This window comes from Coregonus clupeaformis, unplaced genomic scaffold (genome assembly GCF_020615455.1).
Source record: "Coregonus clupeaformis isolate EN_2021a unplaced genomic scaffold, ASM2061545v1 scaf0219, whole genome shotgun sequence".
NCBI lineage: Eukaryota > Metazoa > Chordata > Actinopteri > Salmoniformes > Salmonidae > Coregonus > Coregonus clupeaformis.
The window spans coordinates 278,314-303,762 of record NW_025533674.1 but is presented as its reverse complement, the minus strand read 5'-3'; the positions used below and the strand labels follow the sequence as shown (position 1 = coordinate 303,762).

Sequence of the window (25,449 nt, the reverse complement as noted above, 5' to 3'; positions counted from 1 at the left end):
TTTCCATAGGCTCACCACGCTTCTCTCTCCACCTCTCACAACCCCTCTCTCTTTCCATAGGCTCACCACGCTTCTCTCTCCACCTCTCACAACCCCTCTCTCTTTCCATAGGCTCATCACGCTTCTCTCTTCTTCTCTCACAACCCCTCTCTCTTTCCATAGGCTCACCACGCTTCTCTCTCCTCCTCTCACAACCGCTCTCTCTTTCCATAGGCTCACCACGCTTCTCGCTCATCCTCTCACAACCCCTCTCTCTTTCCATAGGCTCACCACGCTTCTTGCTCCTCCTCTCACAACCCCTCTCTCTTTCCATAGGCTCACCACGCTTCCCTCTCCACCTCTCACAACCCCTCTCTCTTTCCATAGGCTCATCACGCTTCTCTCTCCTCCTCTCACAACCCTCTCTCTTTCCATAGGCTCATCACGCTTCTCTCTCCTCCTCTCACAACCCCGCTCTCTTTCCATAGGCTCACCACGCTTCTCTCTCCACCTCTCACAACCCCTCTCTCTTTCCATAGGCTCACCACGCTTCTCTCTCCACCTCTCACAACCCCGCTCTCTTTCCATAGGCTCACCACGCTTCTCTCTCCACCTCTCACAACCCCTCTCTCTTTCCATAGGCTCACCACGCTTCTCTCTCCACCTCTCACAACCCCTCTCTCTTTCCATAGGCTCATCACGCTTCTCTCTTCTTCTCTCACAACCCCTCTCTCTTTCCATAGGCTCACCACGCTTCTCTCTCCTCCTCTCACAACCGCTCTCTCTTTCCATAGGCTCACCACGCTTCTCTCCTCCTCTCACAACCCCGCTCTCTTTCCATAGGCTCACCACGCTTCTCTCTCCTCCTCTCACAACCCCTCTCTCTTTCCATAGGCTCACCACGCTTCTCTCTCCTCCTCTCACAACCCCTCTCTCCTGCCAGTCTTTTCTCTCTTAATCCTTTATCTTCCTCACTCTCTCACACACTCACACTCTTATGCCATTTCTTCACACTCCCTCACTGACATGTACAGTGCCTTGCAAAAGTATTCATCCCCCTTGGCATTTTTCCTATTTAGTTGCATTACAACCTGTAATTAAAATGGATTTTTAATTGGATTTCATGTAATGGACATATACAAAATAATCCAAATTGGTGAAGTGAAATGAAAAAAATAACTTGTTTCAAAAAAAAAAAAAAAATTAATAACGGAAAAGTGGTGCGTGCATATGTATTCACCCCCTTTGCTATGAAGCCCCTAAATAAGATCTGTTGCAACCAATTACCTTGAGAAGTCACATAATTAGTTAAATAAAGTCCACCTGTGTGCAATCTAAGTGTCACATGATCTCAGTGTATATATACACAGTCTGAAAGGCCCCAGAGTCTGCAACACCACTAAGCAAGGGACACCACCAAGCAAACGGCACCATGAAGACCAAGGAGCTCTCCAAACAGGTCAGGGACAAAGTTGTGGAGAAGTACAGGTCAGGGTTGGGTTATAAAAAATATCAGAAACTTTGAACATCCCACGGAGCACCATTTTAATCCATTATTAACAAATGGAAAGAATATGGCACCACAACAAACCTGCCAAGAGAGGGCCGCCCACCAAAACTCACGGACCAGGCAAGGAGTGCATTAATCAGAGAGGCAACAAAGAGACCAAAGATAATCCTGAAGGAGCTGCAAAGCTCCACAGCAGAGATTGGAGTATCTGTCCATAAGACCACTTTAAGCCGTACACTCCACAGAGCTGGGCTTTACGGAATAATGGCCAGAAAAAAAGCATTACTTAAAGGAAAAAAAAAAGCAAACACGTTTGGTGTTCTCCAAAAGGCATGTGGGAGACTCCCCAAACATAGGGAAGAAGATTCTCTGGTCAGATGAGACTAAAATGTAGCTTTCTGGCCATCAAGGAAAACGCTATGTCTGGCGCAAACCCAACACCTCTCATCACCCCGAGAATACCACCCCCACAGTGAAGCATGGTGGTGGCAGCATCATGCTGTGGGGATGTTTTTCATCGGCAGGGACTGGGAAACTGGTCAGAATTGAAGGAATGATGGATGGCGCTAAATCCAGGGAAATTCTTGAGGGAAACCTGTTTCAGTCTTCCAGAGATTTAAGACTGGGACGGAGGTTCACCTTCCAGCAGGACAATGACCCTAAGCATAATGCTAAAGCAACACTCGAGTGGTTTAAGGGGAAATATTTTAATGTCTTGGAATGGCCTAGTCAAAGCCCAGACCTCAATCCAATTGAGAATCTGTGGTATGACTTAAAGATTAATGTACACCAGCGGAACCTATCCAAATTGAAGGAGCTGGAGCAGTTTTGCCTTGAAGAATGGGCAAAAATCCCAGTGGCTAGATGTGCCAAGCTTATAGAGACATAGCCCAAGAGACTTGCAGCTGTAATTGCTGCAAAAGGTGGCTCTACAAAGTATTGACTTTGGGGGGGGTGAATAGTTATGCATGCTCAAGTTTCCAGTTTTTTTGTGTTTTTTGTTTCACAAGAAAAAATATTTTGCATCTTCAAAGTGGTAGGCATGTTGTGTAAATCAAATGATACAAACCCCCCCAAAATACATTTAAATTCCAGGTTTAAGGCAACAAAATAGGAAAAATGCCAAGGGGGGTGAATACTTTCGCAAGCCACTGTATACACTTACAGTGGGGAAAAAAAGTATTTAGTCAGCCACCAATTGTGCAAGTTCTCCCATTTAAAAAGATGAGAGAGGCCTGTAATTTTCATCATAGGTACACGTCAACTATGACAGACAAAATGAGAAAAAAATTCCAGAAAATCACATTGTAGGATTTTTAATGAATTTATTTGCAAATTATGGTTGAAAATAAGTATTTGGTCAATAACAAAAGTTTCTCAATACTTTGTATATACCCTTTATTGGCAATGACACAGGTCAAACGTTTTCTGTAAGTCTTCACAAGGTTTTCACACACTGTTGCTGGTATTTTGGCCCATTCCTCCATGCAGATCTCCTCTAGAGCAGTGATGTTTTGGGGCTGTCGCTGTGCAACACAGACTTTCAACTCCCTCCAAAGATTTTCTATGGGGTTGAGATCTGGAGACTGGCTAGGTCACTCCAGGACCTTGAAATGCTTCTTACGGCCACTCCTTCGTTGCCGGGCGGTGTGTTTGGGATCATTGTCATGCTGAAAGACCCAGCCACGTTTCATCTTCAATGCCCTTTCTGATGGAAGGAGGTTTTCACTCAAAATCTCACGATACATGGCCCCATTCATTTCTTTCCTTTACACGGATAAGTCGTCCTGGTCCCTTTGCAGAAAACAGCCCCAAAGCATGATGTTTCCACCCCCATGCTTCACAGTAGGTATAGTGTTCTTTGGATGCAACTCAGCATTCTTTGTCCTCCAAACACGACCGAGTTGAGTTTTTACCAAAAAGTTATATTTTGATTTCATCTGACCATATGACATTCTCCCAATCCTCTTCTGGATCATCCAAATGCACTCTAGCAAACTTCAGACGGGCCTGGACATGTACTGGCTTAAGCAGGGGACACGTCTGGCACTGCAGGATTTGAGTCCCTGAGCGGCGTAGTGTGTTACTGATGGTAGGCTTTGTTACTTTGGTCCCAGCTCTCTGCAGGTCATTCACTAGGTCCCCCGTGTGGTTCTGGGATTTTTTGCTCACCGTTCTTGTAATCATTTTGACCCCTACGGGGTGAGATCTTGCGTGGAGCCCCAGATCGAGGGAGATTATCAGTGGTCTTGTATGTCTTCCATTTCCTAATAATTGCTCCCACAGTTGATTTCTTCAAACCAAGCTGCTTACCTATTGCAGATTCAGTCTTCCCAGCCTAGTGCAGGTCTACAATTTTGTTTCTGGTGTCCTTTGACAGCTCTTTGGTCTTGGCCATAGTGGAGTTTGGAGTGTGACTGTTTGAGGTTGTGGACAGGTGTCTTTTATACTGATAACAAGTTCAGACAGGTGCCATTAATACAGGTAAGAGTGGAGGACAGGGAGCCTCTAAAGAAGAAGTTACAGGTCTGTGAGAGCCAGAAATCTTGCTTGTTTTTAGGTGACCAAATACTTATTTTCCACCATAATTTGCAAATAAATTCATTAAAAATCCTACAATGTGATTTTCTGGATTTTTTTCTTCTCATTTTGTCTGTCATAGTTGACGTGTACCTATGATGAAAATTACAGGCCTCTCTCATCTTTTTAAGTGGGAGAACTTGCACAATTGGTGGCTGATTTAAATACTTTTTTTTCCCTACTGTAGTGACTAATTTATTAGGTACAACCATTTAGTACAGAGTCGGACCACCCTTTGCCTCCAGAACAGCCTGAATTCTTCGGGGAATGGAAACGTACTTAATTGGTATCAAGGGACCTAACGTGTGCCAGGAAAACATTCCCCACACCAGTACACCACCACCACCAGCCTGTACGGTTGACACCAGGCAGGATGGGTCCAGGGACTCATGCTGCTTACACCAAATCCTGACTCTGCCATCAGCATGAAGCAACAGGTACTGGGATTCGTCGGACCAGGCGACGTTTTTCCACTCCTCAGTTGTCCAGTGTTGGTGGTCACATGCCCACTGGATCCGCTTCTTCTTGTTTTTAGCTGATAGGAGTTGAACCCGGTGTGGTCGTCTGCTGTAATAGCCCCATCCGTGACGAGCACCGACGAGTTGTGCGTTCCGAGCTGCCATTCTGCACACCACTGTTGTACTGCGCCGTTATTTGTCTGTTTGTGGCCCGCCTGTTAGATTGCACCATTCTTGCCATTCTCCTCCGACTTCTCTCATCAACAAGCTGTTTTCGCCCACAGGACTGCTGCTGACTGGCAGCACCATTCTCGGTAAACCCTAGACACTATCGTGCGTGAAAAGCCCATGAGGCCGGTCGTTTCTGAGATACTGGAACCGGCGTGCTTGGCACCGACAATCATACCACGCTCAAAGTTGCTTAGGTCACTAGTTTTGCCCATTCTAACATTCAATCAAACAGTAACTGAATGCCTCGCTGCCTGTCTGCTTTATATAGAAAGCCATGACCACGTGACTCACTGTCTGTCGGCGCGAACCATTTTCGTGAACAGGGTGGTGTACCTAATAAACTGACAACTAAGTGTACATTTTGTGGATTGTTGTATCTGGGGACCCTCCATGTTCAGGATGTGTTTCTGTATCCACTTAGATCAGTCTCAAACCCACTGCTTCACTTCCTCTACCAGCTTCTCTGGCTTGAGTTTCATGCTGTGTGTGTGTGTGTGTGTGTGTGTGTGTGTGTGTGTGTGTGTGTGTGTACAGTCTGTCCAGTATCCTTGAGAATGGCACATATCCTCTTCTTAGCGGGCACCACGTTGTGTGTGTGTTGCTGTTTTTCTGCTGAAAGCTGGACCACCAGAGGTTTGTAAATAGCTGAACTGGTATCGACTGCCTCCCAGCCACCACACGCTCACAGGGGAAGCTAGCTAATGATTACAACATTTAGTAATCACCGGTGAACCAGGGGCATAGGCACGGGTGGGCCTGGTTGTGGCCCACCCACTGGGGAGTTAGGCCCACCAAATCAGATTGAGCAAAATAAAATAAAAATGTTAGGCACCGTGTATCCTAATGTAAACATTATCTTTGATTGGCCTCCGTGTCAGTGATTAACACTAGAAAATCCTGGCCTCGTTGGACCTCCCTTCGGGGTCTTTTGAAAGTCAAAATTCTAACAGTATAATAAATATATTTAATATATGTTATCGGAAGAATCATCATTTGGCTGTGTTTATGAAGGTCTTAAGTAACATTAGAATACGAACGAAAATGTATTTCAAAGAACACAATAGCATTTTCATTAGTTTATGTAACTGTAGACTATATGTACAAAGAAAAACCACAAACAATTCAAGTGTTTAAAATCCATTCAATAAACACCATCGCAAAGATAATTCATTATTAAGTTGTTAAGGACGGGTCTTAAGGAATGCATTTCAGAAGAACAGAATGGAATGGTTTGAGTTTAAATATATTACTGTGCTTTGAGTGTTGCGATTGCACTCGGGGAGCACATGTAATTCTGTCTCGCCAAAAGTTATATTTTGAAATAGCACTCAAGGGGCCATTTCTAAGAGTTGTTTGGTGATTTGGTAACTGCAGAATCTGCTCTTCCTGACACTATGTACAGTAGACATCAAAACGTTTTACCTGCCTGTCACTTTTTGCCACTCTGTTTTGTTTCCCTGCCTCTGGGTCAATTACAAGCTGCGCTGTTCATCAAATCACATTTTATTGGTCGCATACACATAGCAATGTCGTAATCCGGAGTGTGTGTGTGTGTGTATGTATATATATATATATATATACACACACACACACACACACACACACACACACACATACAGTTGAAGTCGGAAGTTTACATACACTTAGGTTGGAGTCATTAAAACTTGTTTTTCAACCACTCCACACATTTCTTGTTAACAAACTATACTTTTGGCAAGTCGGTTAGGACATCTACTTTGTGCATGACACAAGTACTTTTTCCAACAATTGTTTACAGACAGATTATTTCACTTATAAATCACTGTATCACAATTCCAGTTGGATCCAGGCTCTGTCGTAGCCGGCCACGACCGGGAGACCCATGGGGCGGCGCACAATTGGCCCAGCGTTGTCCAGGGTAGGGGAGGGAGTGGCCGGCAGGGATGTAGCTCAGTTGGTAGAGCATGGCGTTTGCAACGCCAGGGTTGTGGGTTCGATTCCCACGGGGGGCCAGTATGGATATTTTTTTTTTTTATGTATGCACTCACTAACTGTAAGTCGCTCTGGATAAGAGCGTCTGCTAAATGACTAAAATGTAAATGTCAGAAGTTTACATACACTAAGTTGACTGTGCCTTTAAACAGCTTGGAAAATTCCAGAAAATGATGTCATGGCTTTAGAAGCTTCTGATAGGCTAATTGACATCATTTGAGTCAATTGGAGGTGTACCTGTGGATGTATTTCAAGGCCTACCTTCAAACTCAGTGCCTCTTTGCTTGACATCCTCATGGGAAAATCAAAAGAAATCAGCCAAAAAATTGTAGACCGCCACAAGTCTGGTTCATCCTTGGGAGCAATTTCCAAACGCCTGAAGGAACCATGTTCATCTGTACAAACAATAGTACGCAAGTATAAACACTATGGGACCACACAGCCGTCATACCGCTCAGGAAGGAGACGCATTCTGTCTCCTAGAGATGAACGTACTTTGGTGCGAAAAGTGCAAATCAATCCCAGAACAACAGCAAAGGATCTTGTGAAGATGCTGGCGGAAACAGGTACAAAAGTATCTATATCTACAGTAAAACGAGTCCTATATCGACATAACCTGAAAGGCCGCTCAGCAAAGAAGAAGCCAGACTACAGTTTGCAAATGCACATGGGGAAAATATTGTACTTTTTGGAGAAATGTCTTCTGGTCTGATGAAACAAAAATAGAACTGTTTGGCCATAATGACCATCGTTATGTTTGGAGGAAAAAGGGAGTAATTGCAAGCCGAAGAACACCATCCCAACCGTGAAGCACGGGGGTGGCAGCATCATGCTGTGGGGGTGCTTTGCTGCAGGAGGGACTGGTGCACTTCACAAAATAGATGGCATCATGAGGAAGGAAAATTATGTGGATATATTGAAGCAACATCAGTCAGGAAGTTAAAGCTTGGTCGCAAATGGGTCTTCCAAATGGACAATGATCCCAAGCATACCTCCAAAGTTGTGGCAAAATGGCTTAAGGACAACAAAGTCAAGGTATTGGAGTGGCCATCACAAAGCCCTGACCTCAATCCTATAGAAAATATGTGGGCAGAACTGAAAAAGCATGTGCGAGCAAGGAGGCCTACAAACCTGACTCAGTTACACCAGCTCTGGCAGGAGGAATGGGACAAAATTCACCCAACTTATTGTGGGAAGCTTGTGGAAGGCTACCCAAAACGTTTGACCCAAGTTAAACAATTTAAAGGCAATGCTACCAAATACTAATTGAGTTTGTTAACTTCTGACCCACTGGGAATGTGATGAAAGAAATAAAAGCTGAAATAAATCATTCTCTCTACTATTATTCTGACATTTCACATTCTTAAAATGAAGTAATGATCCTAACTGACCTAAGACAGGGAATTTTTACTAGGATTAAATGTCAGGAATTGTGAAAAACTGAGTTTAAATGTAATTGGCTAAGGTGTATGTAAACTTCCGACTTCAACTGTATATATGTGTGTGTATATATATATATATATATATATATATATATATATATATATATATATATATATATATATATATATATTACACACAGTGGGGAGAACAAGTATTTGATACACTGCCAATTTTGCAGGTTTTCCTACTTACAAAGCATGTAGAGGTCTGTCATTTCTATCATAGGTACACTTCAACTGTGAGAGACGGAATCTAAAACAAAAATCCAGAAAATCACATTGTATGATTTTTAAGTAATTAATTTGTATTTTATTGCATGACATAAGTATTTGATCACCTACCAACCAGTAAGAATTCCGGCTCTCACAGACCTTTTAGTTTTTCTTTAAGAAGCCCTCCTGTTCTCCACTCATTACCTGTATTAACTGCACCTGTTTGAACTCGTTACCTGTATAAAAGACACCTGTCCACACACTCAATCAAACAGACTCCAACCTCTCCACAATGGCCAAGACCAGAGAGCTCTGTAAGGACATCAGGGATACAATTGTAGACCTGCACAAGGCTGATATGGGCTACAGGACAATAGGCAAGCAGCTTGGTGAGAAGGCAACAACTGTTGGCGCAATTATTAGAAAATGGAAGAAGTTCAAGATGACGGTCAATCACCCTCGGTCTGGGGCTCCATGCAAGATCTCACCTCGTGGAGCATCAATGACCATGAGGAAGGTGAGGGATCAGCCCAGAACTACACGGCAGGACCTGGTCAATGACCTGAAGAGAGCTGGGACCACAGTCTCAAAGAAAACCATTAGTAACACACTACGCCGTCATGGATTAAAATCCTGCAGCGCACGCAAGGTCCCCCTGCTCAAGCCAGCGCATGTCCAGGCCCGTCTGAAGTTTGCCAATGACCATCTGGATGATCCAGAGGAGGAATGGGAGAAGGTCATGTGGTCTGATGAGACAAAAATATAGCTTTTTGGTCTAAACTCCACTCGCCGTGTTTGGAGGAAGAAGAAGGATGAGTACAACCCCAAGAACACCATCCCAAACGTGAAGAATGGAGGTAGAAACATCATTCTTTGGGGATGCTTTTCTGCAAAGGGGACAGGACGACTGTACCGTTTTGAGGGGAGAATGGATGGGGCCATGTATCGCAAGATCTTGGCCAACAACCTCCTTCCCTCAGTAAGAGCATTGAAGATGGGTCGTGGCTGGGTCTTCCAGCATGACAACGACCCGAAACACACAGCCAGGGCAACTAAGGAGTGGCTCCGTAAGAAGCATCTCAATGTCCTGGAGTGGCCTAGACAGTCTCCAGACCTGAACCCAATAGAACATCTTTGAAGGGAGCTGAAAGTCCATATTGCCCAGCAACAGCCCCGAAACCTGAAGGATCTGGAGAAGGTCTGTATGGAGGAGTGGGCCAAAATCCCTGCTGCAGTGTGTGCAAACCTGGTCAAGACCTACAGGAAACGTATGATCTCTGTAATTGCAAACAAAGGTTTCTGTACCAAATATTAAGTTCTGCTTTTCTGATGTATCAAATACTTATGTCATGCAATAAAATGCAAATTAATTACTTAAAAATCATACAATGTGATTTTCTGGATTTTTGTTTTAGATTCCGTCTCTCACAGTTGAAGTGTACCTATGATAAAAATTACAGACCTCTACATGCTTTGTAAGTAGGAAAACCTGTAAAAATCGACAGTGTATCAAATACTTGTTCTCCCCACTGTATATACACAGTGAGGGAAAAAAGTATTTGATCCCCTGCTGATTTTGTACGTTTGCCCACTGACAAAGACATGATCAGTCTATAATTTTAATGGTAGGTTCATTTGAACAGTGAGAGACAGAATAACAACAACAAAAATCCAGAAAAACGCATGTCAAAAATGTTATAAATAGACACAACAAATAGAGAAAAAATTTACTGACTGCTCCAGCTGACAAAAGAACAACTACACACAAACACATGACAGAAACAACGAGAACTTAAAGGACACATAATCAACACTAAACGAGAACAGGTGTACCAAACAGACCAAACCAAACAAACATCGAAAACAAAGAACGGTGGCAGCTAGTACTCCGGAGACGACGACCGCCGAAGCCTGCCCGAACAAGGAGAAGGAGCAGCCTCGGCCGAAACCGTGACACAGGGACAAGATTTTAGACCTACACAAGGCTGGAATGGGCTACAAAACCATCGCCAAGCAGCTTGGTGAGAAGGTGACTACAGTTGGTGCGATTATTCACAAATGGAAGAAACACAAAATAACTGTCAATCTCCCTCGGCCTGGGGCTCCATGCAAGATCTCACCTCGTGGAGTTGCAATGATCATGAGAACAGTGAGGAATCAGCCCAGAACTACACGGGAGGATCTTGTCAATGATCTCAAGGCAGCTGGGACCATAGTCACCAAGAAAACAATTGGTAACACACTACGCCGTGAAGGACTGAAATCCTGCAGCGCCCGCAAGGTCTCCCTGCTCAAGAAAGCACATATACAGGCCCGTCTGAAGTTTGCCAATGAACATCTGAATGATTCAGAGGAGAACTGGGTGAAAGTGTTGTGGTCAGATGAGACCAAAATCGAGCTCTTTGGCATCAACTCAACTCACAGTGGAGGAATGCTGCCCATGACCCCAAGAACACCATCCCCACCGTCAAACATGGAGGTGGAAACATTATGCTTTGGGGGTGTTTTTCTGCTAAGGGGACAGGACAACTTCACCGCATCAAAGGGACGATGGATGGAGCCATGTATCGTCAAATCTTGGGTGAGAACCTCCTTCCCTCAGCCAGGGCATTGAAAATGGGTCGTGGATGGGTATTCCAGCATGACAATGACACAAAACACACGACCAAGGAAATAAAGGAGTGGCTCAAGAAGAAGCACATTAAGGTCCTGGAGTGGCCTAGCCAGTCTCCAGACCTTAATCCCATAGAAAATCTGTGGATGGAGCTGAAGGTTCGAGTTGCCAAACATCAGCCTCGAAACCTTAATGACTTGGAGAAGATCTGCAAAGAGGAGTGGGACAAAATCCCTCCTGAGATGTGTGCAAACCTGGTGGCCAACTACAAGAAACATCTGACCTCTGTGATTGCCAACAAGGGTTTTGCCACCAAGTACTAAGTCATGTTTTGCAGAGGGGTCAAATACTTATTTCCCTCATTAAAATGCAAATCAACTTATAACATCTTTGACATGCATTTTTCTGGATTTTGTTGTTGTTATTCTGTCTCTCACTGTTCAAATAAACCTACCATTAAAATTATAGACTGATCATGTCTTTGTCAGTGGGCAAACGTACAAAATCAGCAGGGGATCAAATACTTTTTTCCTCATTGTATATGTGTATATATATATATATATATATATATATATATATATATATATATATATATATATATATATATATTAGTACCAGTCAAAAGTTTGGACACACCAACTCATTCCAGGTTTTTTAAAACTATTTTTTACATTGTAGAATAATAGTGAGACATCAAAACTATGAAGTAACATATATGGAATCATGTAGTAACCAAAAAAGTGTTAAACAAATCAAAATATATTTGAGATTCTTCAAAGTAGCCACCCTTTGCCTTGATGACAGCTTTGCACATTCTTGGCATTCTCTCAACCAGCTTCATAAGGTAGTCACCTGGAATGCATTTCAATTAACAGGTGTGCCTTGTTAATTTGTGGAGTTTAATGCGTTTGAGCCAATCAGTTGTGTTGTGATAAGGTAGGGGTGGTATACAGAAGATAGCCCTATTTGGTAAAAGACCAAGTCCATATTATGGCAAGAACAGCTCAAATAAGCAAAGAGAAACGACATTCCATCACTACATTAAGACATGAATGTCAGTCAATCTGGAACATTTCAAGAACTTTGAAAGTTTCTTCATGTGCAGTCGCAAAAACCATCAAGCACTATGATGAAACTGGCTCTCATGAGGACCACCACAGGAATGGAAGACCCAGAGTTACCTCTGCTGCAGAGGATAAATTCATTAGTTAACTGCACCTCAGATTGCAGCCCCAAAAAATGCTTCACAGAGTTCAAGTAACAGACACATCTCAACATCAACTCTTCAGAGGGGACTGTGTTAATCAGGCCTTCATGGTCAAATTGCTGCAAAGAAACCACTACTAAAGAACACCAATAAGAAAAAGAGACTTGCTTGGGCCAAGAAACACGAGCAATGGACATTAGACCAGTGGAAATCTGTCCTTTGGTCTGATGAGTCGAAATTTGAGATTTTTGGTTCCAACCGCCATGTCTTTGTGAAATGCAGAGTAGGTGAACGGATGATCTCCTCAGACACAAGACGTATGTGGCAGGGTCTACAGACAATCACAGACTACAAAAGGAAAACCAGCCACGTCGCCGACACCAACGTCTCGCTTCCAGACAAGCTAAACGCCTTCTTCTCCCACTTTGAGGATAACACAGTGCCACTGACGAGGCCCACTACAAAGGACTGTGGCCTCTCCTTCTCTGTGGCCGATGTGATTAAGACATTGCTAACCCCCGCAAGGCTGCCGGCCCAGACGGCATCCCTAGCCGCGTCCTCAGAGCATGCGCAGACCAGCTGGCTGGTGTGTTTATGGATATATTCAATCTCTCCCTTTCCCAGTGTGCTGTTCCCACATGCTTCAAGATGGCCACCATTGTTCCTGTACCCAAGAAAGCAAAGGTAACTGAACTAAATGACTCGCCCTGTAGCACTCACCTCTGTCATCATGAAGTGCTTTGAGAGACCAGTCAAGGATCATATCACCTTACCTGTCACCCGAGACCCACTTCAATTTGCTTACCGCCCCAATAGATCCACAGACGATGCAATCGCCATCATACTGCACACTGCCCTATCCCATCTGGACAAGAGGAATACATATGTAAGAATGCTGTTCATTGACTATAGCTCAGCATTCAACACCATAGTACCCTCCAAGCTCATCATTAAGCTCGAGGCCCTGGGTCTGAACCCTGCCCTGTGCAACTGGGTCCTGGACTTCCTGACGGGCCGCCCCCAGGTGGTGAAGGTAGGAAACAACATCTCCACTTCGCTGATCCTCAACACTGGGGCCCCACAAGGGTGCGTGCTCAGCCCCCTCCTGTACTCCCTGTTCACCCATGACTGCGTGGCCAAGCACGCCTCCAACTCAATCATCAAGTTTGCAGATGACACAACAGTAGTAGGCTTGATTACCAACAATGACGAGACCGCCTACAGGAAGGAGGTGAGGGCTCTGGGAGTGTGGTGCCAGGAAAATAACCTCTCACTCAACGTCAACAAAAGAAAGGAGATGATCGTGGACTTCAGGAAACAGCAAAGGGTGCACCCCCCTTTCCACATCGACGGGACCGCAGTGGAGAAGGTGGAAAGCTTCAAGTTCCTTGGCGTACACATCACCGACAAACTGAAATGGTCCACCCACGCAGACAGTGTGGTGAAGAAGGCGCAACAGAGCCTCTTCAACCTCAGGAGGCTGAAGAAATTCGGCTTGGCACCTAAAACCCTCACAAACTTTTACAGATGCACAATTGAGAGCATTCTGTCAGGCTGTATCACCACCTGGTACGGCAACTGCACCGCTCGCAACCACAGGGCTCTCCAGAGGGTGGTTCGGTCTGCCGAACGCATTATCGGGGGCAAACTACCTGCCCTCCAAGACACATACAGCACCCAATGTCACAGGAAGGCCAAAAAGATCATCAAGGACATCAACCACCCGAGCCACTGCCTGTTCACCCTGCTATTATCCAGAAGGCGAGGTCAGTACAGGTGCATCAAAGCTGGGATCGAGAGAATGAAAAACAGCTCTATCTCAAGGCCATCAGACTGTTAAATAGCCATCACTAGCACATTAGAGGCTGCTGCTGCCTATTGAAATCACTGGCCACTTTAAGAAATGGAACACTAGTCACTTTAATAATGTTTACAGTCACTTTAATAATGTTCAGATATCTTGCACTACTCATCTCATGTATATACTGCATTATATTCTATAATACTCTACTGTATCTTAGTCCATGCCGCTCTGTCATTGTCATTGCTTGTCCATATATGTATATTTTCTTAAATTCCATTCCTTACTAGTTTTGTGTGTATTGGGTATATGTTGTGAAATTGTTAGATATTACTTGTTAGATATTACTGCACTGTCGGAGCTAGAAGCACAAGCATTTCGCTACACCCGCTATAACATCTGCTAAACACGTATGTGACAAATACTATTTTATTTTATTTGTGTGGTTCCCACCATGAAGCATGGAGGAGGAGGTGTGATGGTGTCGGGGTGCTTTGATTTGTTTAACACTTTTTTGGTTACTACATGATTCCATATGTGTTATTTCATAGTATTGATGTCTTCACTATTATTCTACAATGTAGAAAATTGTATAAATTAAGAAAAACCCTTGAATGAGTAGGTGTGTCCAAACTTTTGACTGGTACTGTATATGATGTATAGACAATATGGACAGTATATGGATAGAATATATAGTATATATACAGCAATAGTTAAATAGGACTAGAATTCTCCCATCTCTCTCGCTGAGCCTAGCCTAGCCTACTATCTCCTGGTCGCCTAGCCTAGCCTACTATCTCCTGGTCGCCTAGCCTAGCCTACTATCTCCTGGTCGCCTAGCCTAGCCTACTATCTCCTGGTCGCCTAGCCTAGCCTTCTATCTCCTGGTCGCCTAGCCTAGCCTACTATCTCCTGGTCGCCTGGCCTACTATCTCCTGGTTGCCTAGCCTAGCCTACTATCTCCTGGTCGCCTAGCCTAGCCTACTATGTCCTGGTCGCCTAGCCTACTATCTCCTGGTCGCCTAGCCTAGCCTACTATCTCCTGGTCGCCTAGCCTAGCCTACTATGTCCTGGTCGCCTAGCCTACTATGTCCTGGTCGCCTAGCCTACTATGTCCTGGTCGCCTAGCCTAGCCTACTATCTCCTGGTCGCTGAGCCTAGCCTACTATCTCCTGGTCGCCTAGCCTACTATGTCCTGGTCGCCTAGCCTAGCCTACTATGTCCTGGTCGCCTAGCCTAGCCTACTATGTCCTGGTCGCCTAGCCTACTATCTCCTGGTCGCCTAGCCTAGCCTTCTATCTCCTGGTCGCCTAGCCTAGCCTACTATGTCCTGGTCGCTGAGCCTAGCCTACTATGTCCTGGTCGCTGAGCCTAGCCTACTATGTCCTGGTCGCCTAGCCTAGCCTACTATGTCCTGGTCGCCTAGCCTACTATCTCCTGGTCGCCTAGCCTAGCCTTCTATCTCCTGGTCGCCTAGCCTAGCCTACTATCTCCTGGTCGCCTAGCCTACTATGTCCTGGTCGCCTAGCCTAGCCTTCTATCTCCTGGTCGCCTAGCCTAGCCTACTATCTCCTGGTCGCTGAGCCTACTATCTCCTGGTCGCTGAGCCTAGCCTACTATCTCCTGGTCGCCTAGCCTACTATGTCCTGGTCGCCTAGCCTACTATCTCCTGGTCGCTGAGCCTAGCCTACTATGTCCTGGTCGCTGAGCCTAGCCTACTATGTTCTGGTCGCCTAGCCTAGCCTACTATGTCCTGGTCGCCTAGCCTAGCCTACTATCTCCTGGTCGCTGAGCCTAGCCTACTATCTCCTGATCGCCTAGCCTAGCCTTCTATCTCCCGGTCGCCTAGCCTACTATGTCCTGGTCGCCTAGCCTACTATCTCCTGGTCGCTGAGCCTAGCCTACTATCTCCTGGTCGCTGAGCCTAGCCTACTATCTCCTGGTTGCTGAGCCTACTATGTCCTGGTCGCTGAGCCTAGCCTACTATGTCCTGGTCGCTGAGCCAGTGAGATGTTGCCAAGCCTATTGTAATTATTACTGTTCTATCAGGAAATTATTAGACTATCATTATAGGCCTATGGTTATTATGTGTAGGTCTATGTGAGTCGCATGTTAAATGCAAGAGGAGTTACTTAGGCCTACAAGACTATTTGGTCTGTAATGCGAAATCACGTTAGATGGTTGATTGTGTGCGATCGATTACAGTAGGGTGTAGGGTAGGTTATGATTTTATGATAATTAAATTATAATTTGAGTGCCCAAATTTTGGACACCTACAATTTTGGACACCTGGATTTCTGCCTACGCCACAGCTAGATCCTATAATTACATGGTGGTTCCATGGGCAGTTACACTACAATTAGTCTTTATTAAACCGATTTTAATACCTGAACATTGAGTCAGGATTTTTTTTTTTTTTTAATTGAAACAGACACTAGTGCTTTAGAGAGTTAACTCTTATCTCTATTGGTCTTGTCACTGGGTGGTAGGCCTTTCTCATTCAGATGTGTGTGTGCTTCTCTATGCGCCTGTGTTTGTGTATATACAGTTGAAGTCGGAAGTTTACATACACCTTAGCCAAATACATTTAAACTCAGTTTTTCACTATTCCTGACATTTAATCCTAGTAAAAATTCCCTGTCTTGGGTCAGTTAGGATCACCACTTTATTTTAAGAATGTGAAATGTCAGAATAATAGTAGAGAGAGATTTATTTCAGCTTTTATTTCTTTCATCACATTCCCAGTGGGTCAGAAGTTTACATACACTCAATTAGTATTTGGTAGCATTGCCTTTAAATTGTTTAACTTGGGTCAAACGTTTGGGGTTGCCTTCCAAAAGCTTCCCACAATAAGTTGGGTGAATTTTGGCCCATTCCTCCTGACAGAGCTGGTGTAACTGAGTCAGGATTGTAGGCCTCCTTGCTCGCACACGCATTTTCAGTTCTGCCCACAAATGTTCTATAGGATTGAGGTCAGGGCTTTGTGATGGCCACTCCAATACCTTGACTTTGTTGTCTTTAAGCCATTTTGCCACAACTTTGGAAGTGTGCTTGGGATCATTGTCCATTTGGAAGACCCATTTGCGACCAAGCTTTAACTTCCTGACTGATGTCTTGAGATGTTGCTTCAATATATCCACATAATTTTCCTTCCTCATGATGCCATCTATTTTATGAAGTGCACCAGTCCCTCCTGCAGCAAAGCACCCCTACAGGATGATGCTGCCACCCCCGTGCTTCACGGTTGGGATGGTGTTCTTCGGCTTGCAAGCTCCCCCTTTTTCCTCCAAACATAACGATGGTCATTATAGCCAAACAGTTATATTTTTGTTTCATCAGACCAGAGGACATTTCTCCAAAAAGTACAATCTTTGTCCCATGTGCAGTTGCAAACCGTAGTCTGGCTTTTTTATGGTGGTTTTGGAGCAGTGGCTTCTTTTTTTTTGTCATTTAGCAGACGCTCTTATCCAGAGCAATCCAGAGCCTTGCTCATCGACAGATTTTTCACCTAGTCAGCTCGGGTATTAGAACCAGCGACCTTTCGGTTACTGGCACAACGCTCTTAAGCACTAAGCTACCAGCTGTCGACATAAACTTCTGATCCACTGGAATTGTGATACAGTGAATTATAAGTGAAATAATCTGTCTGTAAACAATTGTTGGAAAAATTACTTGTGTCATGCACAAAGTAGATGTCCTAACCGACTTACCAAAACTATAGTTTGTTAACGAGAAATGTGTGGAGTGGTTGAAAAACGAGTTTTAATGACTCCAACCTAAGTATATGTAAACTTCCGACTTCAACTGTATGCGTGGGCGAGAGTTTAATTCACTAAAATCTTACTCAGGCGTTCTCAGGCGTAGCCTTGCCTGCTGTTGCTGAAACATTAAGTATTTTTCTGTCCTGATGGCTGGCTGCTGGTTAAAGAGACACTTTAATCTCTTGCTGGGATTAATCTGAGGGAAGACTGGAGACATTGATACAATGCTGATCATTCCTGCTCCATATCCTCTGGTACAGGATCCAGAGTTTGCCTCGCTCTCTCTCTGAGGGCTTTCAGAGGGATTTCACTCAACATGAATCGGTCTTCTGATTTTCATTTTGTGATCCTGTCTCCCTCCTCTCATCCTCCTCCTACCTCCCCCTCTCCTCTCCTCCTACCTCCCCCTCTCCTCTCATCCTACCTCCCCCTCTCCTCTCCTCCTACCTCCCCCTCTCCTCTCCTCCTACCTCCCCCTCTCCACATCCTCTAGATGTGGTTTTCTCGGGCTGGCAGCATCACAAACATGTCTTTACATCTTGAAAGAAGGTGGTAGATGGATGCTCCCTGAAACAGCTGTATGTACTGGGGTTTTCTCCTTATCCTTCCCAGGGCTCAGTCTGGGTCCTTCATGTGACCTGATTTTAATCCAGCTCAGTTGGTTCTTCACTGCAGGGCTTCAGAGTGGAGAGGAGGAGGGGAGAGGAGAGGAGAGGGAGGAGAGAGGGATGAAGAGGGAGATGAGGAGAGAGAGGAGGAGTGGAAGAAATGGAGGAAGAGATGGAGGGGAGGACAGAGGAGAAGAGAGAGAGAGAGAGAGAGGAAGGAAGGGAGGGAGGTAGGGGGAGAGCGAGATGGAGAAAAGGGAGAGCGTGTTTGTGTGTGATCTGATGTGGTTTGGCACAGCCTGGGCCTGGCACCGGCCAGAGAGCGAGGGAGGGATGGATAGGGCTGAGTCATACACCCAGTGAGGCCGAGAGAGATGGGGGATGAGAGAGGGATGAGTGTCTTCAGTAGCAGAGGAGGAATAAGGCTGTCACATTGATTTACAGGCTGCCTACAGGCAAAGAGAACTCAGGAGGAACAGATTAGAGTTTAGACATTGGAATTATAGATTTCTAGCTGACAAACGGATAGTTCATATTTTTCTAAGTTCCTCTTTAATTGGATTGTATTTACAGTGGGGGAAAAAAGTGTTTAGTCAGCCACCAATTGTGCAAGTTCTCCCACTTAAAAAGATGAGAGAGGCCTGTAATTTTCATCATAGGTACACGTCAACTATGACAGACAAAATGAGAGAGAAAAATTCCAGAAAATCACATTGTAGGATTTTTAATTAATTTATTTGCAAATTATGGTGGAAAATAAGTATTTGGTCACCTACAAACAAGCAAGATTTCTGGCTCTCACAGACCTGTAACTTCTTCTTTAAGAGGCTCCTCTGTCCTCCACTCGTTACCTGTATTAATGGCACCTGTTTGAACTTGTTATCAGTATAAAAGATACCTGTCCACAACCTCAAACAGTCACACTCCAAACTCCACAATGGCCAAGACCAAAGAGCAGTCAAAGGACACCAGAAACAAAATTGTAGACCTGCACCAGGCTGGGAAGACTGAATCTGCAATAGGTAAGCAGCTTGGTTTGAAGAAATCAACTGTGGGAGCAATTATTAGGAAATGGAAGACATACAAGACCACTGATAATCTCCCTCGATCTGGGGCTCCACACAAGATCTCACCCCGTGGGGTCAAAATGATCACAAGAACGGTGAGCAAAAATCCCAGAACCACACGGGGGGACCTGGTGAATGACCTGCAGAGAGCTGGGACCAAAGTAACAAAGCCTACCATCAGTAACACTACGCCGCCAGGGACTCAAATCCTGCAGTGCCAGATGTGTCCCCCCTGCTTAAGCCAGTACATGTCCAGGCCCGTCTGAAGTTTGCTAGAGTGCATTTGGATGATCCAGAAGAGGATTGGGAGAATCTCATATGGTCAGATGAAACCAAAATATAACTTTTTGGTAAAAACTCAACTCGTCGTGTTTGGAGGACAAAGAATGCTGAGTTGCATCCAAAGAACACCATACCTACTGTGAAGCATGGGGGGTGGAAACATCATGCTTTGGGGCTGTTTTTTCTGCAAAGGGACCAGGACGACTGATCCGTGTAAAGGAAAGAATGAATGGGGCCATGTATCGTGAGATTTTGAGTGAAAACCTCCTTCCATCAGCAAGGGCATTGAAGAGGAAACGTGGCTGGGTCTTTCAGCATGACAATGATCCCAAACACACCGCCCGGGCAACGAAGGAGTGGCTTCGTAAGAAGCATTTCAAGGTCCTGGAGTGGCCTAGCCAGTCTCCAGATCTCAACCCCATAGAAAATCTTTGGAGGGAGTTGAAAGTCCGTGTTGCCCAGCGACAGCCCCAAAACATCACTGCTCTAGAGGAGATCTGCATGGAGGAATGGGCCAAAATACCAGCAACAGTGTGTGAAAACCTTGTGAAGACTTACAGAAAACTTTTGACCTGTGTCATTGCCAATAAAGGGTATATAACAAAGTATTGAGAAACTTTTGTTATTGACCAAATACTTATTTTCCACCATAATTTGCAAATAAATTCATAAAAAATCCTCCAATTTGATTTTCTAGATTTTTTTTTCTCATTTTGTCTGTCATAGTTGACGTGTACCTATGATGAAAATTACAGGCCTCTCTCATCTTTTTAAGTGGGAGAACTTGCACAATTGGTGGCTGATTAAATACTTATTTCCCCCACTGTAGGTGATGAACAAACACTTATCTGTGCTTGACTCATGCTATCTGTAGAATTCCAAACCAACCACTGGTACAAAACATACAGATTTATTTTGATTAGATGAACACAGCAGGATAAAAATGATTAAAAATAAAGAATTTCCTGCAGATTCCATCTGGCTTTAGTCATGTCCATGTCAATAACCTCTTTACAACAGATGATGTCAGCTGGTATGAGCCGTGTGATTGTGATGTGTGTCAGTGCAGGAGGGCTGTGTGGAGAGATCGTTCTTCTATAGAGAGAGGAGGACTGGGCCTGTCGCCTCTATTTAGGGAAATGACAAACACGCTCATGATCTCCCAGCCTCAGCAGTCTGTTTTCATTCCCACGTCTTCTGTTGTTCACACGACACACTCTCCCAGACAGGGACAGTTATTCTGTTGGCGCTGTCATTGTAAATGCTAGGATCCACACATTCTCACTGTTATGTGTATTGGTGACACACACACAAGCACGCACACACGGTGTGTTGGCACGGCTTGGTGATGAAAGGACCCCCCCCCCCCACACTCTCTCTAACATCTCTCTCTCTTCCTTTCCCTCTCTCTTCTCTCTCAGCCTCTCCCAGGCGGGTTGGCATGGCCCAGTGATGAACGGTGCGGCGGTGCCCGGCAGCCCGGAGTTCTCCTCATGCCCGCTGCCCGACTGGCGAGAGTTCTGCGAGCTCCATGCCCGCGCCTCCGCCGCCGACTTTGCCCACAAGTTCCACCGCTTCCTGTCAGAGAACCCCTGCTACGACTCACCAGGCGCCGACAGCAGCTTCTCGCAGCACTTTGCCAGACACTTCCTGGAGTGTTTCTCTGTTGCTCTCACCCAGGCCAGGGACCACCAGGCCTCGCTCTTGCCAGGGGACGACGACTCCAACGCTCCCCCCAAATACAGCATCGTTCCCTTCCTGGGCATCCAGGGCTGCCCCCTGCCCTACGGACACAACGACCTCTACCACCGGCGCAAGGACGCCGGTGCCTCTAGCGAGTCCCTGGACAGTATGGATAGTGGAGGTTTAGGAGTAGGAGGGAGTTCCTCCTTCATGGCTATGGCCACCTCCCGCGCCCCCCAGCCGGCCCACAAGCCCTCTGCTCTGGGCCAGTCACGCAGCTCAGAGGACGTGTCAGTGGGACACCCCAAGGCCCGCTTCAAGAAGGGATTCTCTCTGAGGAACATGAGTCTGTGTGTGGTGGACGGGGTGAAGGAGATCTGGCACCGCCGCGCCTCCCCTGAACCAGACCCTGTAGGGGGGTCCGGGGGGGCCAGAAGGGCCAACGGAGGAGTGGGAGGAGGGGAGCCAGGCGGGGAGAGATGGTCCCAGAGACTGCGTCTTCCCAGGGGGTCCCAGGGGCACAAGGCTGAGCTGCTGGAGATCCAGAGAGAGGGGGCGCTGCGCTACATGGTGGCTGATGACACTAACTGTTTGGGGGCGGTTCAGTGGCAGAAGTGTAGGTTGCTGCTGAGGAAGACCAGGAGGGACGAGGGGGGTGACAAGTTCCTGTTGGAGTTCTACGTACCACCCAAGGTAGAGTTACAGTATATGGACGTGTGCACACAAACACACAAAACACATAGAGGGAGGGGGGATGGAGGAGGGGGGATGGAGGAGGGGGATGGAGGGAGGGGGATGGAGGGAGGGGGATGGAGGAGGGGGATGGAGGGAGGGGGATGGAGGGAGGGGGATGGAGGGAGGGGGATGGAGGGGAGGGGATAGAGGGGGGATGGAGGAGGGGATGGAGGGAGGGGATAGAGGGGGATGGAGGGAGGGGATGGAGGGGGATGAGAGGGGGGGATGGAGGAGGGGGATGGAGGGAGGGGGATAGAGGGGGATGGAGGGAGGGGGATGGAGGGAGGGGATAGAGGAGGGGGGATGGAGGAGGGGGGATGGAGGGGGGATGGAGGGAGGGGATGGAGGGAGGGGGATGGAGGTGGGGGATGGAGGGAGGGGATAGAGGGGGATGGAGGGAGGGGATGGAGGGAGGGGATAGAGGGGGATGGAGGAGGGGATGGAGGGGGATGAGAGGGGGGATGGAGGAGGGGGATGGAGGGAGGGGGGATAGAGGGGGATGGAGGGAGGGGGATGGAGGGAGGGGATAGAGGAGGGGGATGGAGGGGGGGATGGAGGTGGGGGGATGGAGGGAGGGGATGGAGGGAGGGGATAGAGGGGGATGGAGGGAGGGGATGGAGGGAGGGGATAGAGGGGGATGGAGGGAGGGGATGGAGGGGGATGAGAGGGGGGATGGAGGGAGGGGATGGAGGGAGGGGATGTAGGAGGGGATGGAGGGGGGATGGAGGGAGGGGATGGAGGGAGGGGATGGAGGGAGGGGATAGAGGGGGGATGGAGGGAGGGGATGGAGGGGGATGAGAGGGGGGATGGAGGGAGGGGGGTGAGAGGGGGGGATGGAGGGAGGGGATGAGAGGGGGGGGATGAGAGGGAGGGGATAGAGGGGGGATGAGAGGGGGGAGGAGGGATAGAGGGAGGGAGAGATAGAGGGAGGGAGGGAGAGATAGAGGGAGGGAGGGAGGGAGGGAGGGGAGAGGGAGGGCGATAGAGAGGGCGAGGGAGGGGGATAGAGAGGGCGAGGGAGGGGGGATAGAGAGGGGGAGGGGGATAGAGAGGGGAAGGGAGGGGGGATAGAGAGGGGGAAGGGGAGGGGGATAGAGAGGGGGAGGGAGGGGGATAGAGAGGGGGAAGGGAGGGAGGGGGGATAGAGAGGGGGAGGGAGGGGGATAGAGAGGGGGATAGAGAGGGGGAGGGAGGGAGGGAGGGGGATAGAGAGGGGGAGGGAGGGGGATAGAGAGGGGGATAGAGAGGGGAAGGGAGGGAGGAAGGGGGATAGAGATTATAAACACTAAATCAGGGATGGACAACTTTGATTGGGGTGGGGGCCACAAAACATCGGAACTCATCATAAGGGACTGCAGTTCCACCATCACCACACTATAAAGACAAATGAATTGCACACACTAATAGGGATATGATGACATGTCCTGATGGGCCGTTTCACATCTACAACGGTTTCAGTTCCTCTAGAAGCTGTCATGCAATCCTGAAACTGATTCAGTCACTGATGTGGAAAAGAAAACCCACTTCTTGTTGTGATCCAGGTCCACTGACTAATGACCACAAAAGACACTGTGTTCCCTGAAAGATGTACAGTACCTCTCAACAGAGACGTAGAATTGCCTGCTTCACTACGGTTGTCTTATCAGGGTCCGTATCCACAAAGCCTCTTAGAGTCGGAGTGCTGATCCAGCATCAGTTTTGACTTTTAGATCATAATTAATAATATTGTGTGGACCTGATCCTAGGTCAGCACTCCTACTCCGAGAGGCTTTGTGGATACGGGTGCAGGTTCTCACAAGCCAACGCTCTGTAGAGTCAACAGTGTCTGTGAGACTGAGTATCCGAGTCATAGAGTGGAACTTGCCTGGCCGGTCTGGTCCGGATGCTCTTCCTCAGGCCCCATCAATCAATCAATCAATCAATCAATCAATCAATCAATCAATCAATCAATCAATCAATCAGGCAGGCAGGCAGGCCCTGCCTTATAACAGACAAAGGACCAGTACCTTAACACTTCCTTCTCTCCTTGAAGATTTGACTCCTATAGAAGTCGGTAAGTCTCCTCCATAGTGCTTTCATCAATCCAGTCCATGTCAGATGAGATTAGTGAAACCATTTTTCACGTACAGTTTTTGAATGGAGCCAGGGTCTTCTTGACTGTTGCCTAGGATGTGATGTGATCTCAGTGGGACAAGAGGAACAGGAAATATCCCTTTAGATACAGGAAGTGCCCTTCGATATTCTTCCCCCGGAGATGAGTGGAGTGGAGGGCTCAGGGCGGCTACTCAGTCATACAGGGAGATGAAGATGAAGACAGATCAACTGACAAGCCTCTACTGCAACACCTACAGCCTCTACTGCAACACCTACAGCCTCTACTGCAACACCTACAGCCTCTACTGCAACACCCACAGCCTCTACTGCAACACCTACAGCCTCTACTGCAATACCTACAGCCTCTACTGCAACACCTACAGCCTCTACTGCAACACCTACAGCCTCTACTGCAACACCTACAGCCTCTACTGCAACACCTACAGCCTCTAGTGCAACACCCACAGCCTCTACTGCAACACCTACAGCCTCTACTGCAACACCTACAGCCTCTACTGCAACACCTACAGCCTCTAGTGCAACACCTACAGCCTCTAGTGCAACACCTACAGCCTCTAGTGCAACACCTACAGCCTCTAGTGCAACACCCACAGCCTCTACTGCAACACCCACAGCCTCTACTGCAACACCTACAGCCTCTACTGCAACACCTACAGCCTCTACTGCAACACCTACAGCCTCTACTGCAACACCCACAGCCTCTACTGCAACACCCACAGCCTCTACTGCAACACCCACAGCCTCTACTGCAACACCTACAGCCTCTACTGCAACACCTACAGCCTCTAGTGCAACACCCACAGCCTCTAGTGCAACACCCACAGCCTCTACTGCAACACCCACAGCCTCTACTGCAACACCCACAGCCTCTACTGCAACACCTACAGCCTCTACTGCAACACCTACAGCCTCTACTGCAACACCTACAGCCTCTAGTGCAACACCCACAGCCTCTACTGCAACACCTACAGCCTCTACTGCAACACCTACAGCCTCTACTGCAACACCTACAGCCTCTAGTGCAACACCCACAGCCTCTACTGCAACACCCACAGCCTCTAGTGCAACACCTACAGCCTCTACTGCAACACCTACAGCCTCTACTGCAACACCTACAGCCTCTACTGCAACACCTACAGCCTCTACTGCAACACCTACAGCCTCTACTGCAACACCCACAGCCTCTAGTGCA

The 25,449-nt window shown here is 46.9% G+C and overlaps 1 protein-coding gene across 3 annotated transcripts in view; it reads left to right on the top strand.

Moving 5' to 3' along the window:
- Window positions 1–25,449, top strand: part of LOC121555684 (SH2B adapter protein 2) — a 44,098-nt gene that overhangs the window by 5,708 nt on the left and 12,941 nt on the right. For all 3 annotated transcript variants that reach the window (XM_041869516.2, XM_041869517.2, XM_041869515.2), the window contains exon 2: window positions 21,146–22,100. In XM_041869516.2, the coding sequence (XP_041725450.1) occupies window positions 21,177–22,100 (924 nt within the window). In that variant the 5' untranslated portion in view covers window positions 21,146–21,176. The remainder of the gene's footprint in view (window positions 1–21,145; window positions 22,101–25,449) is intronic.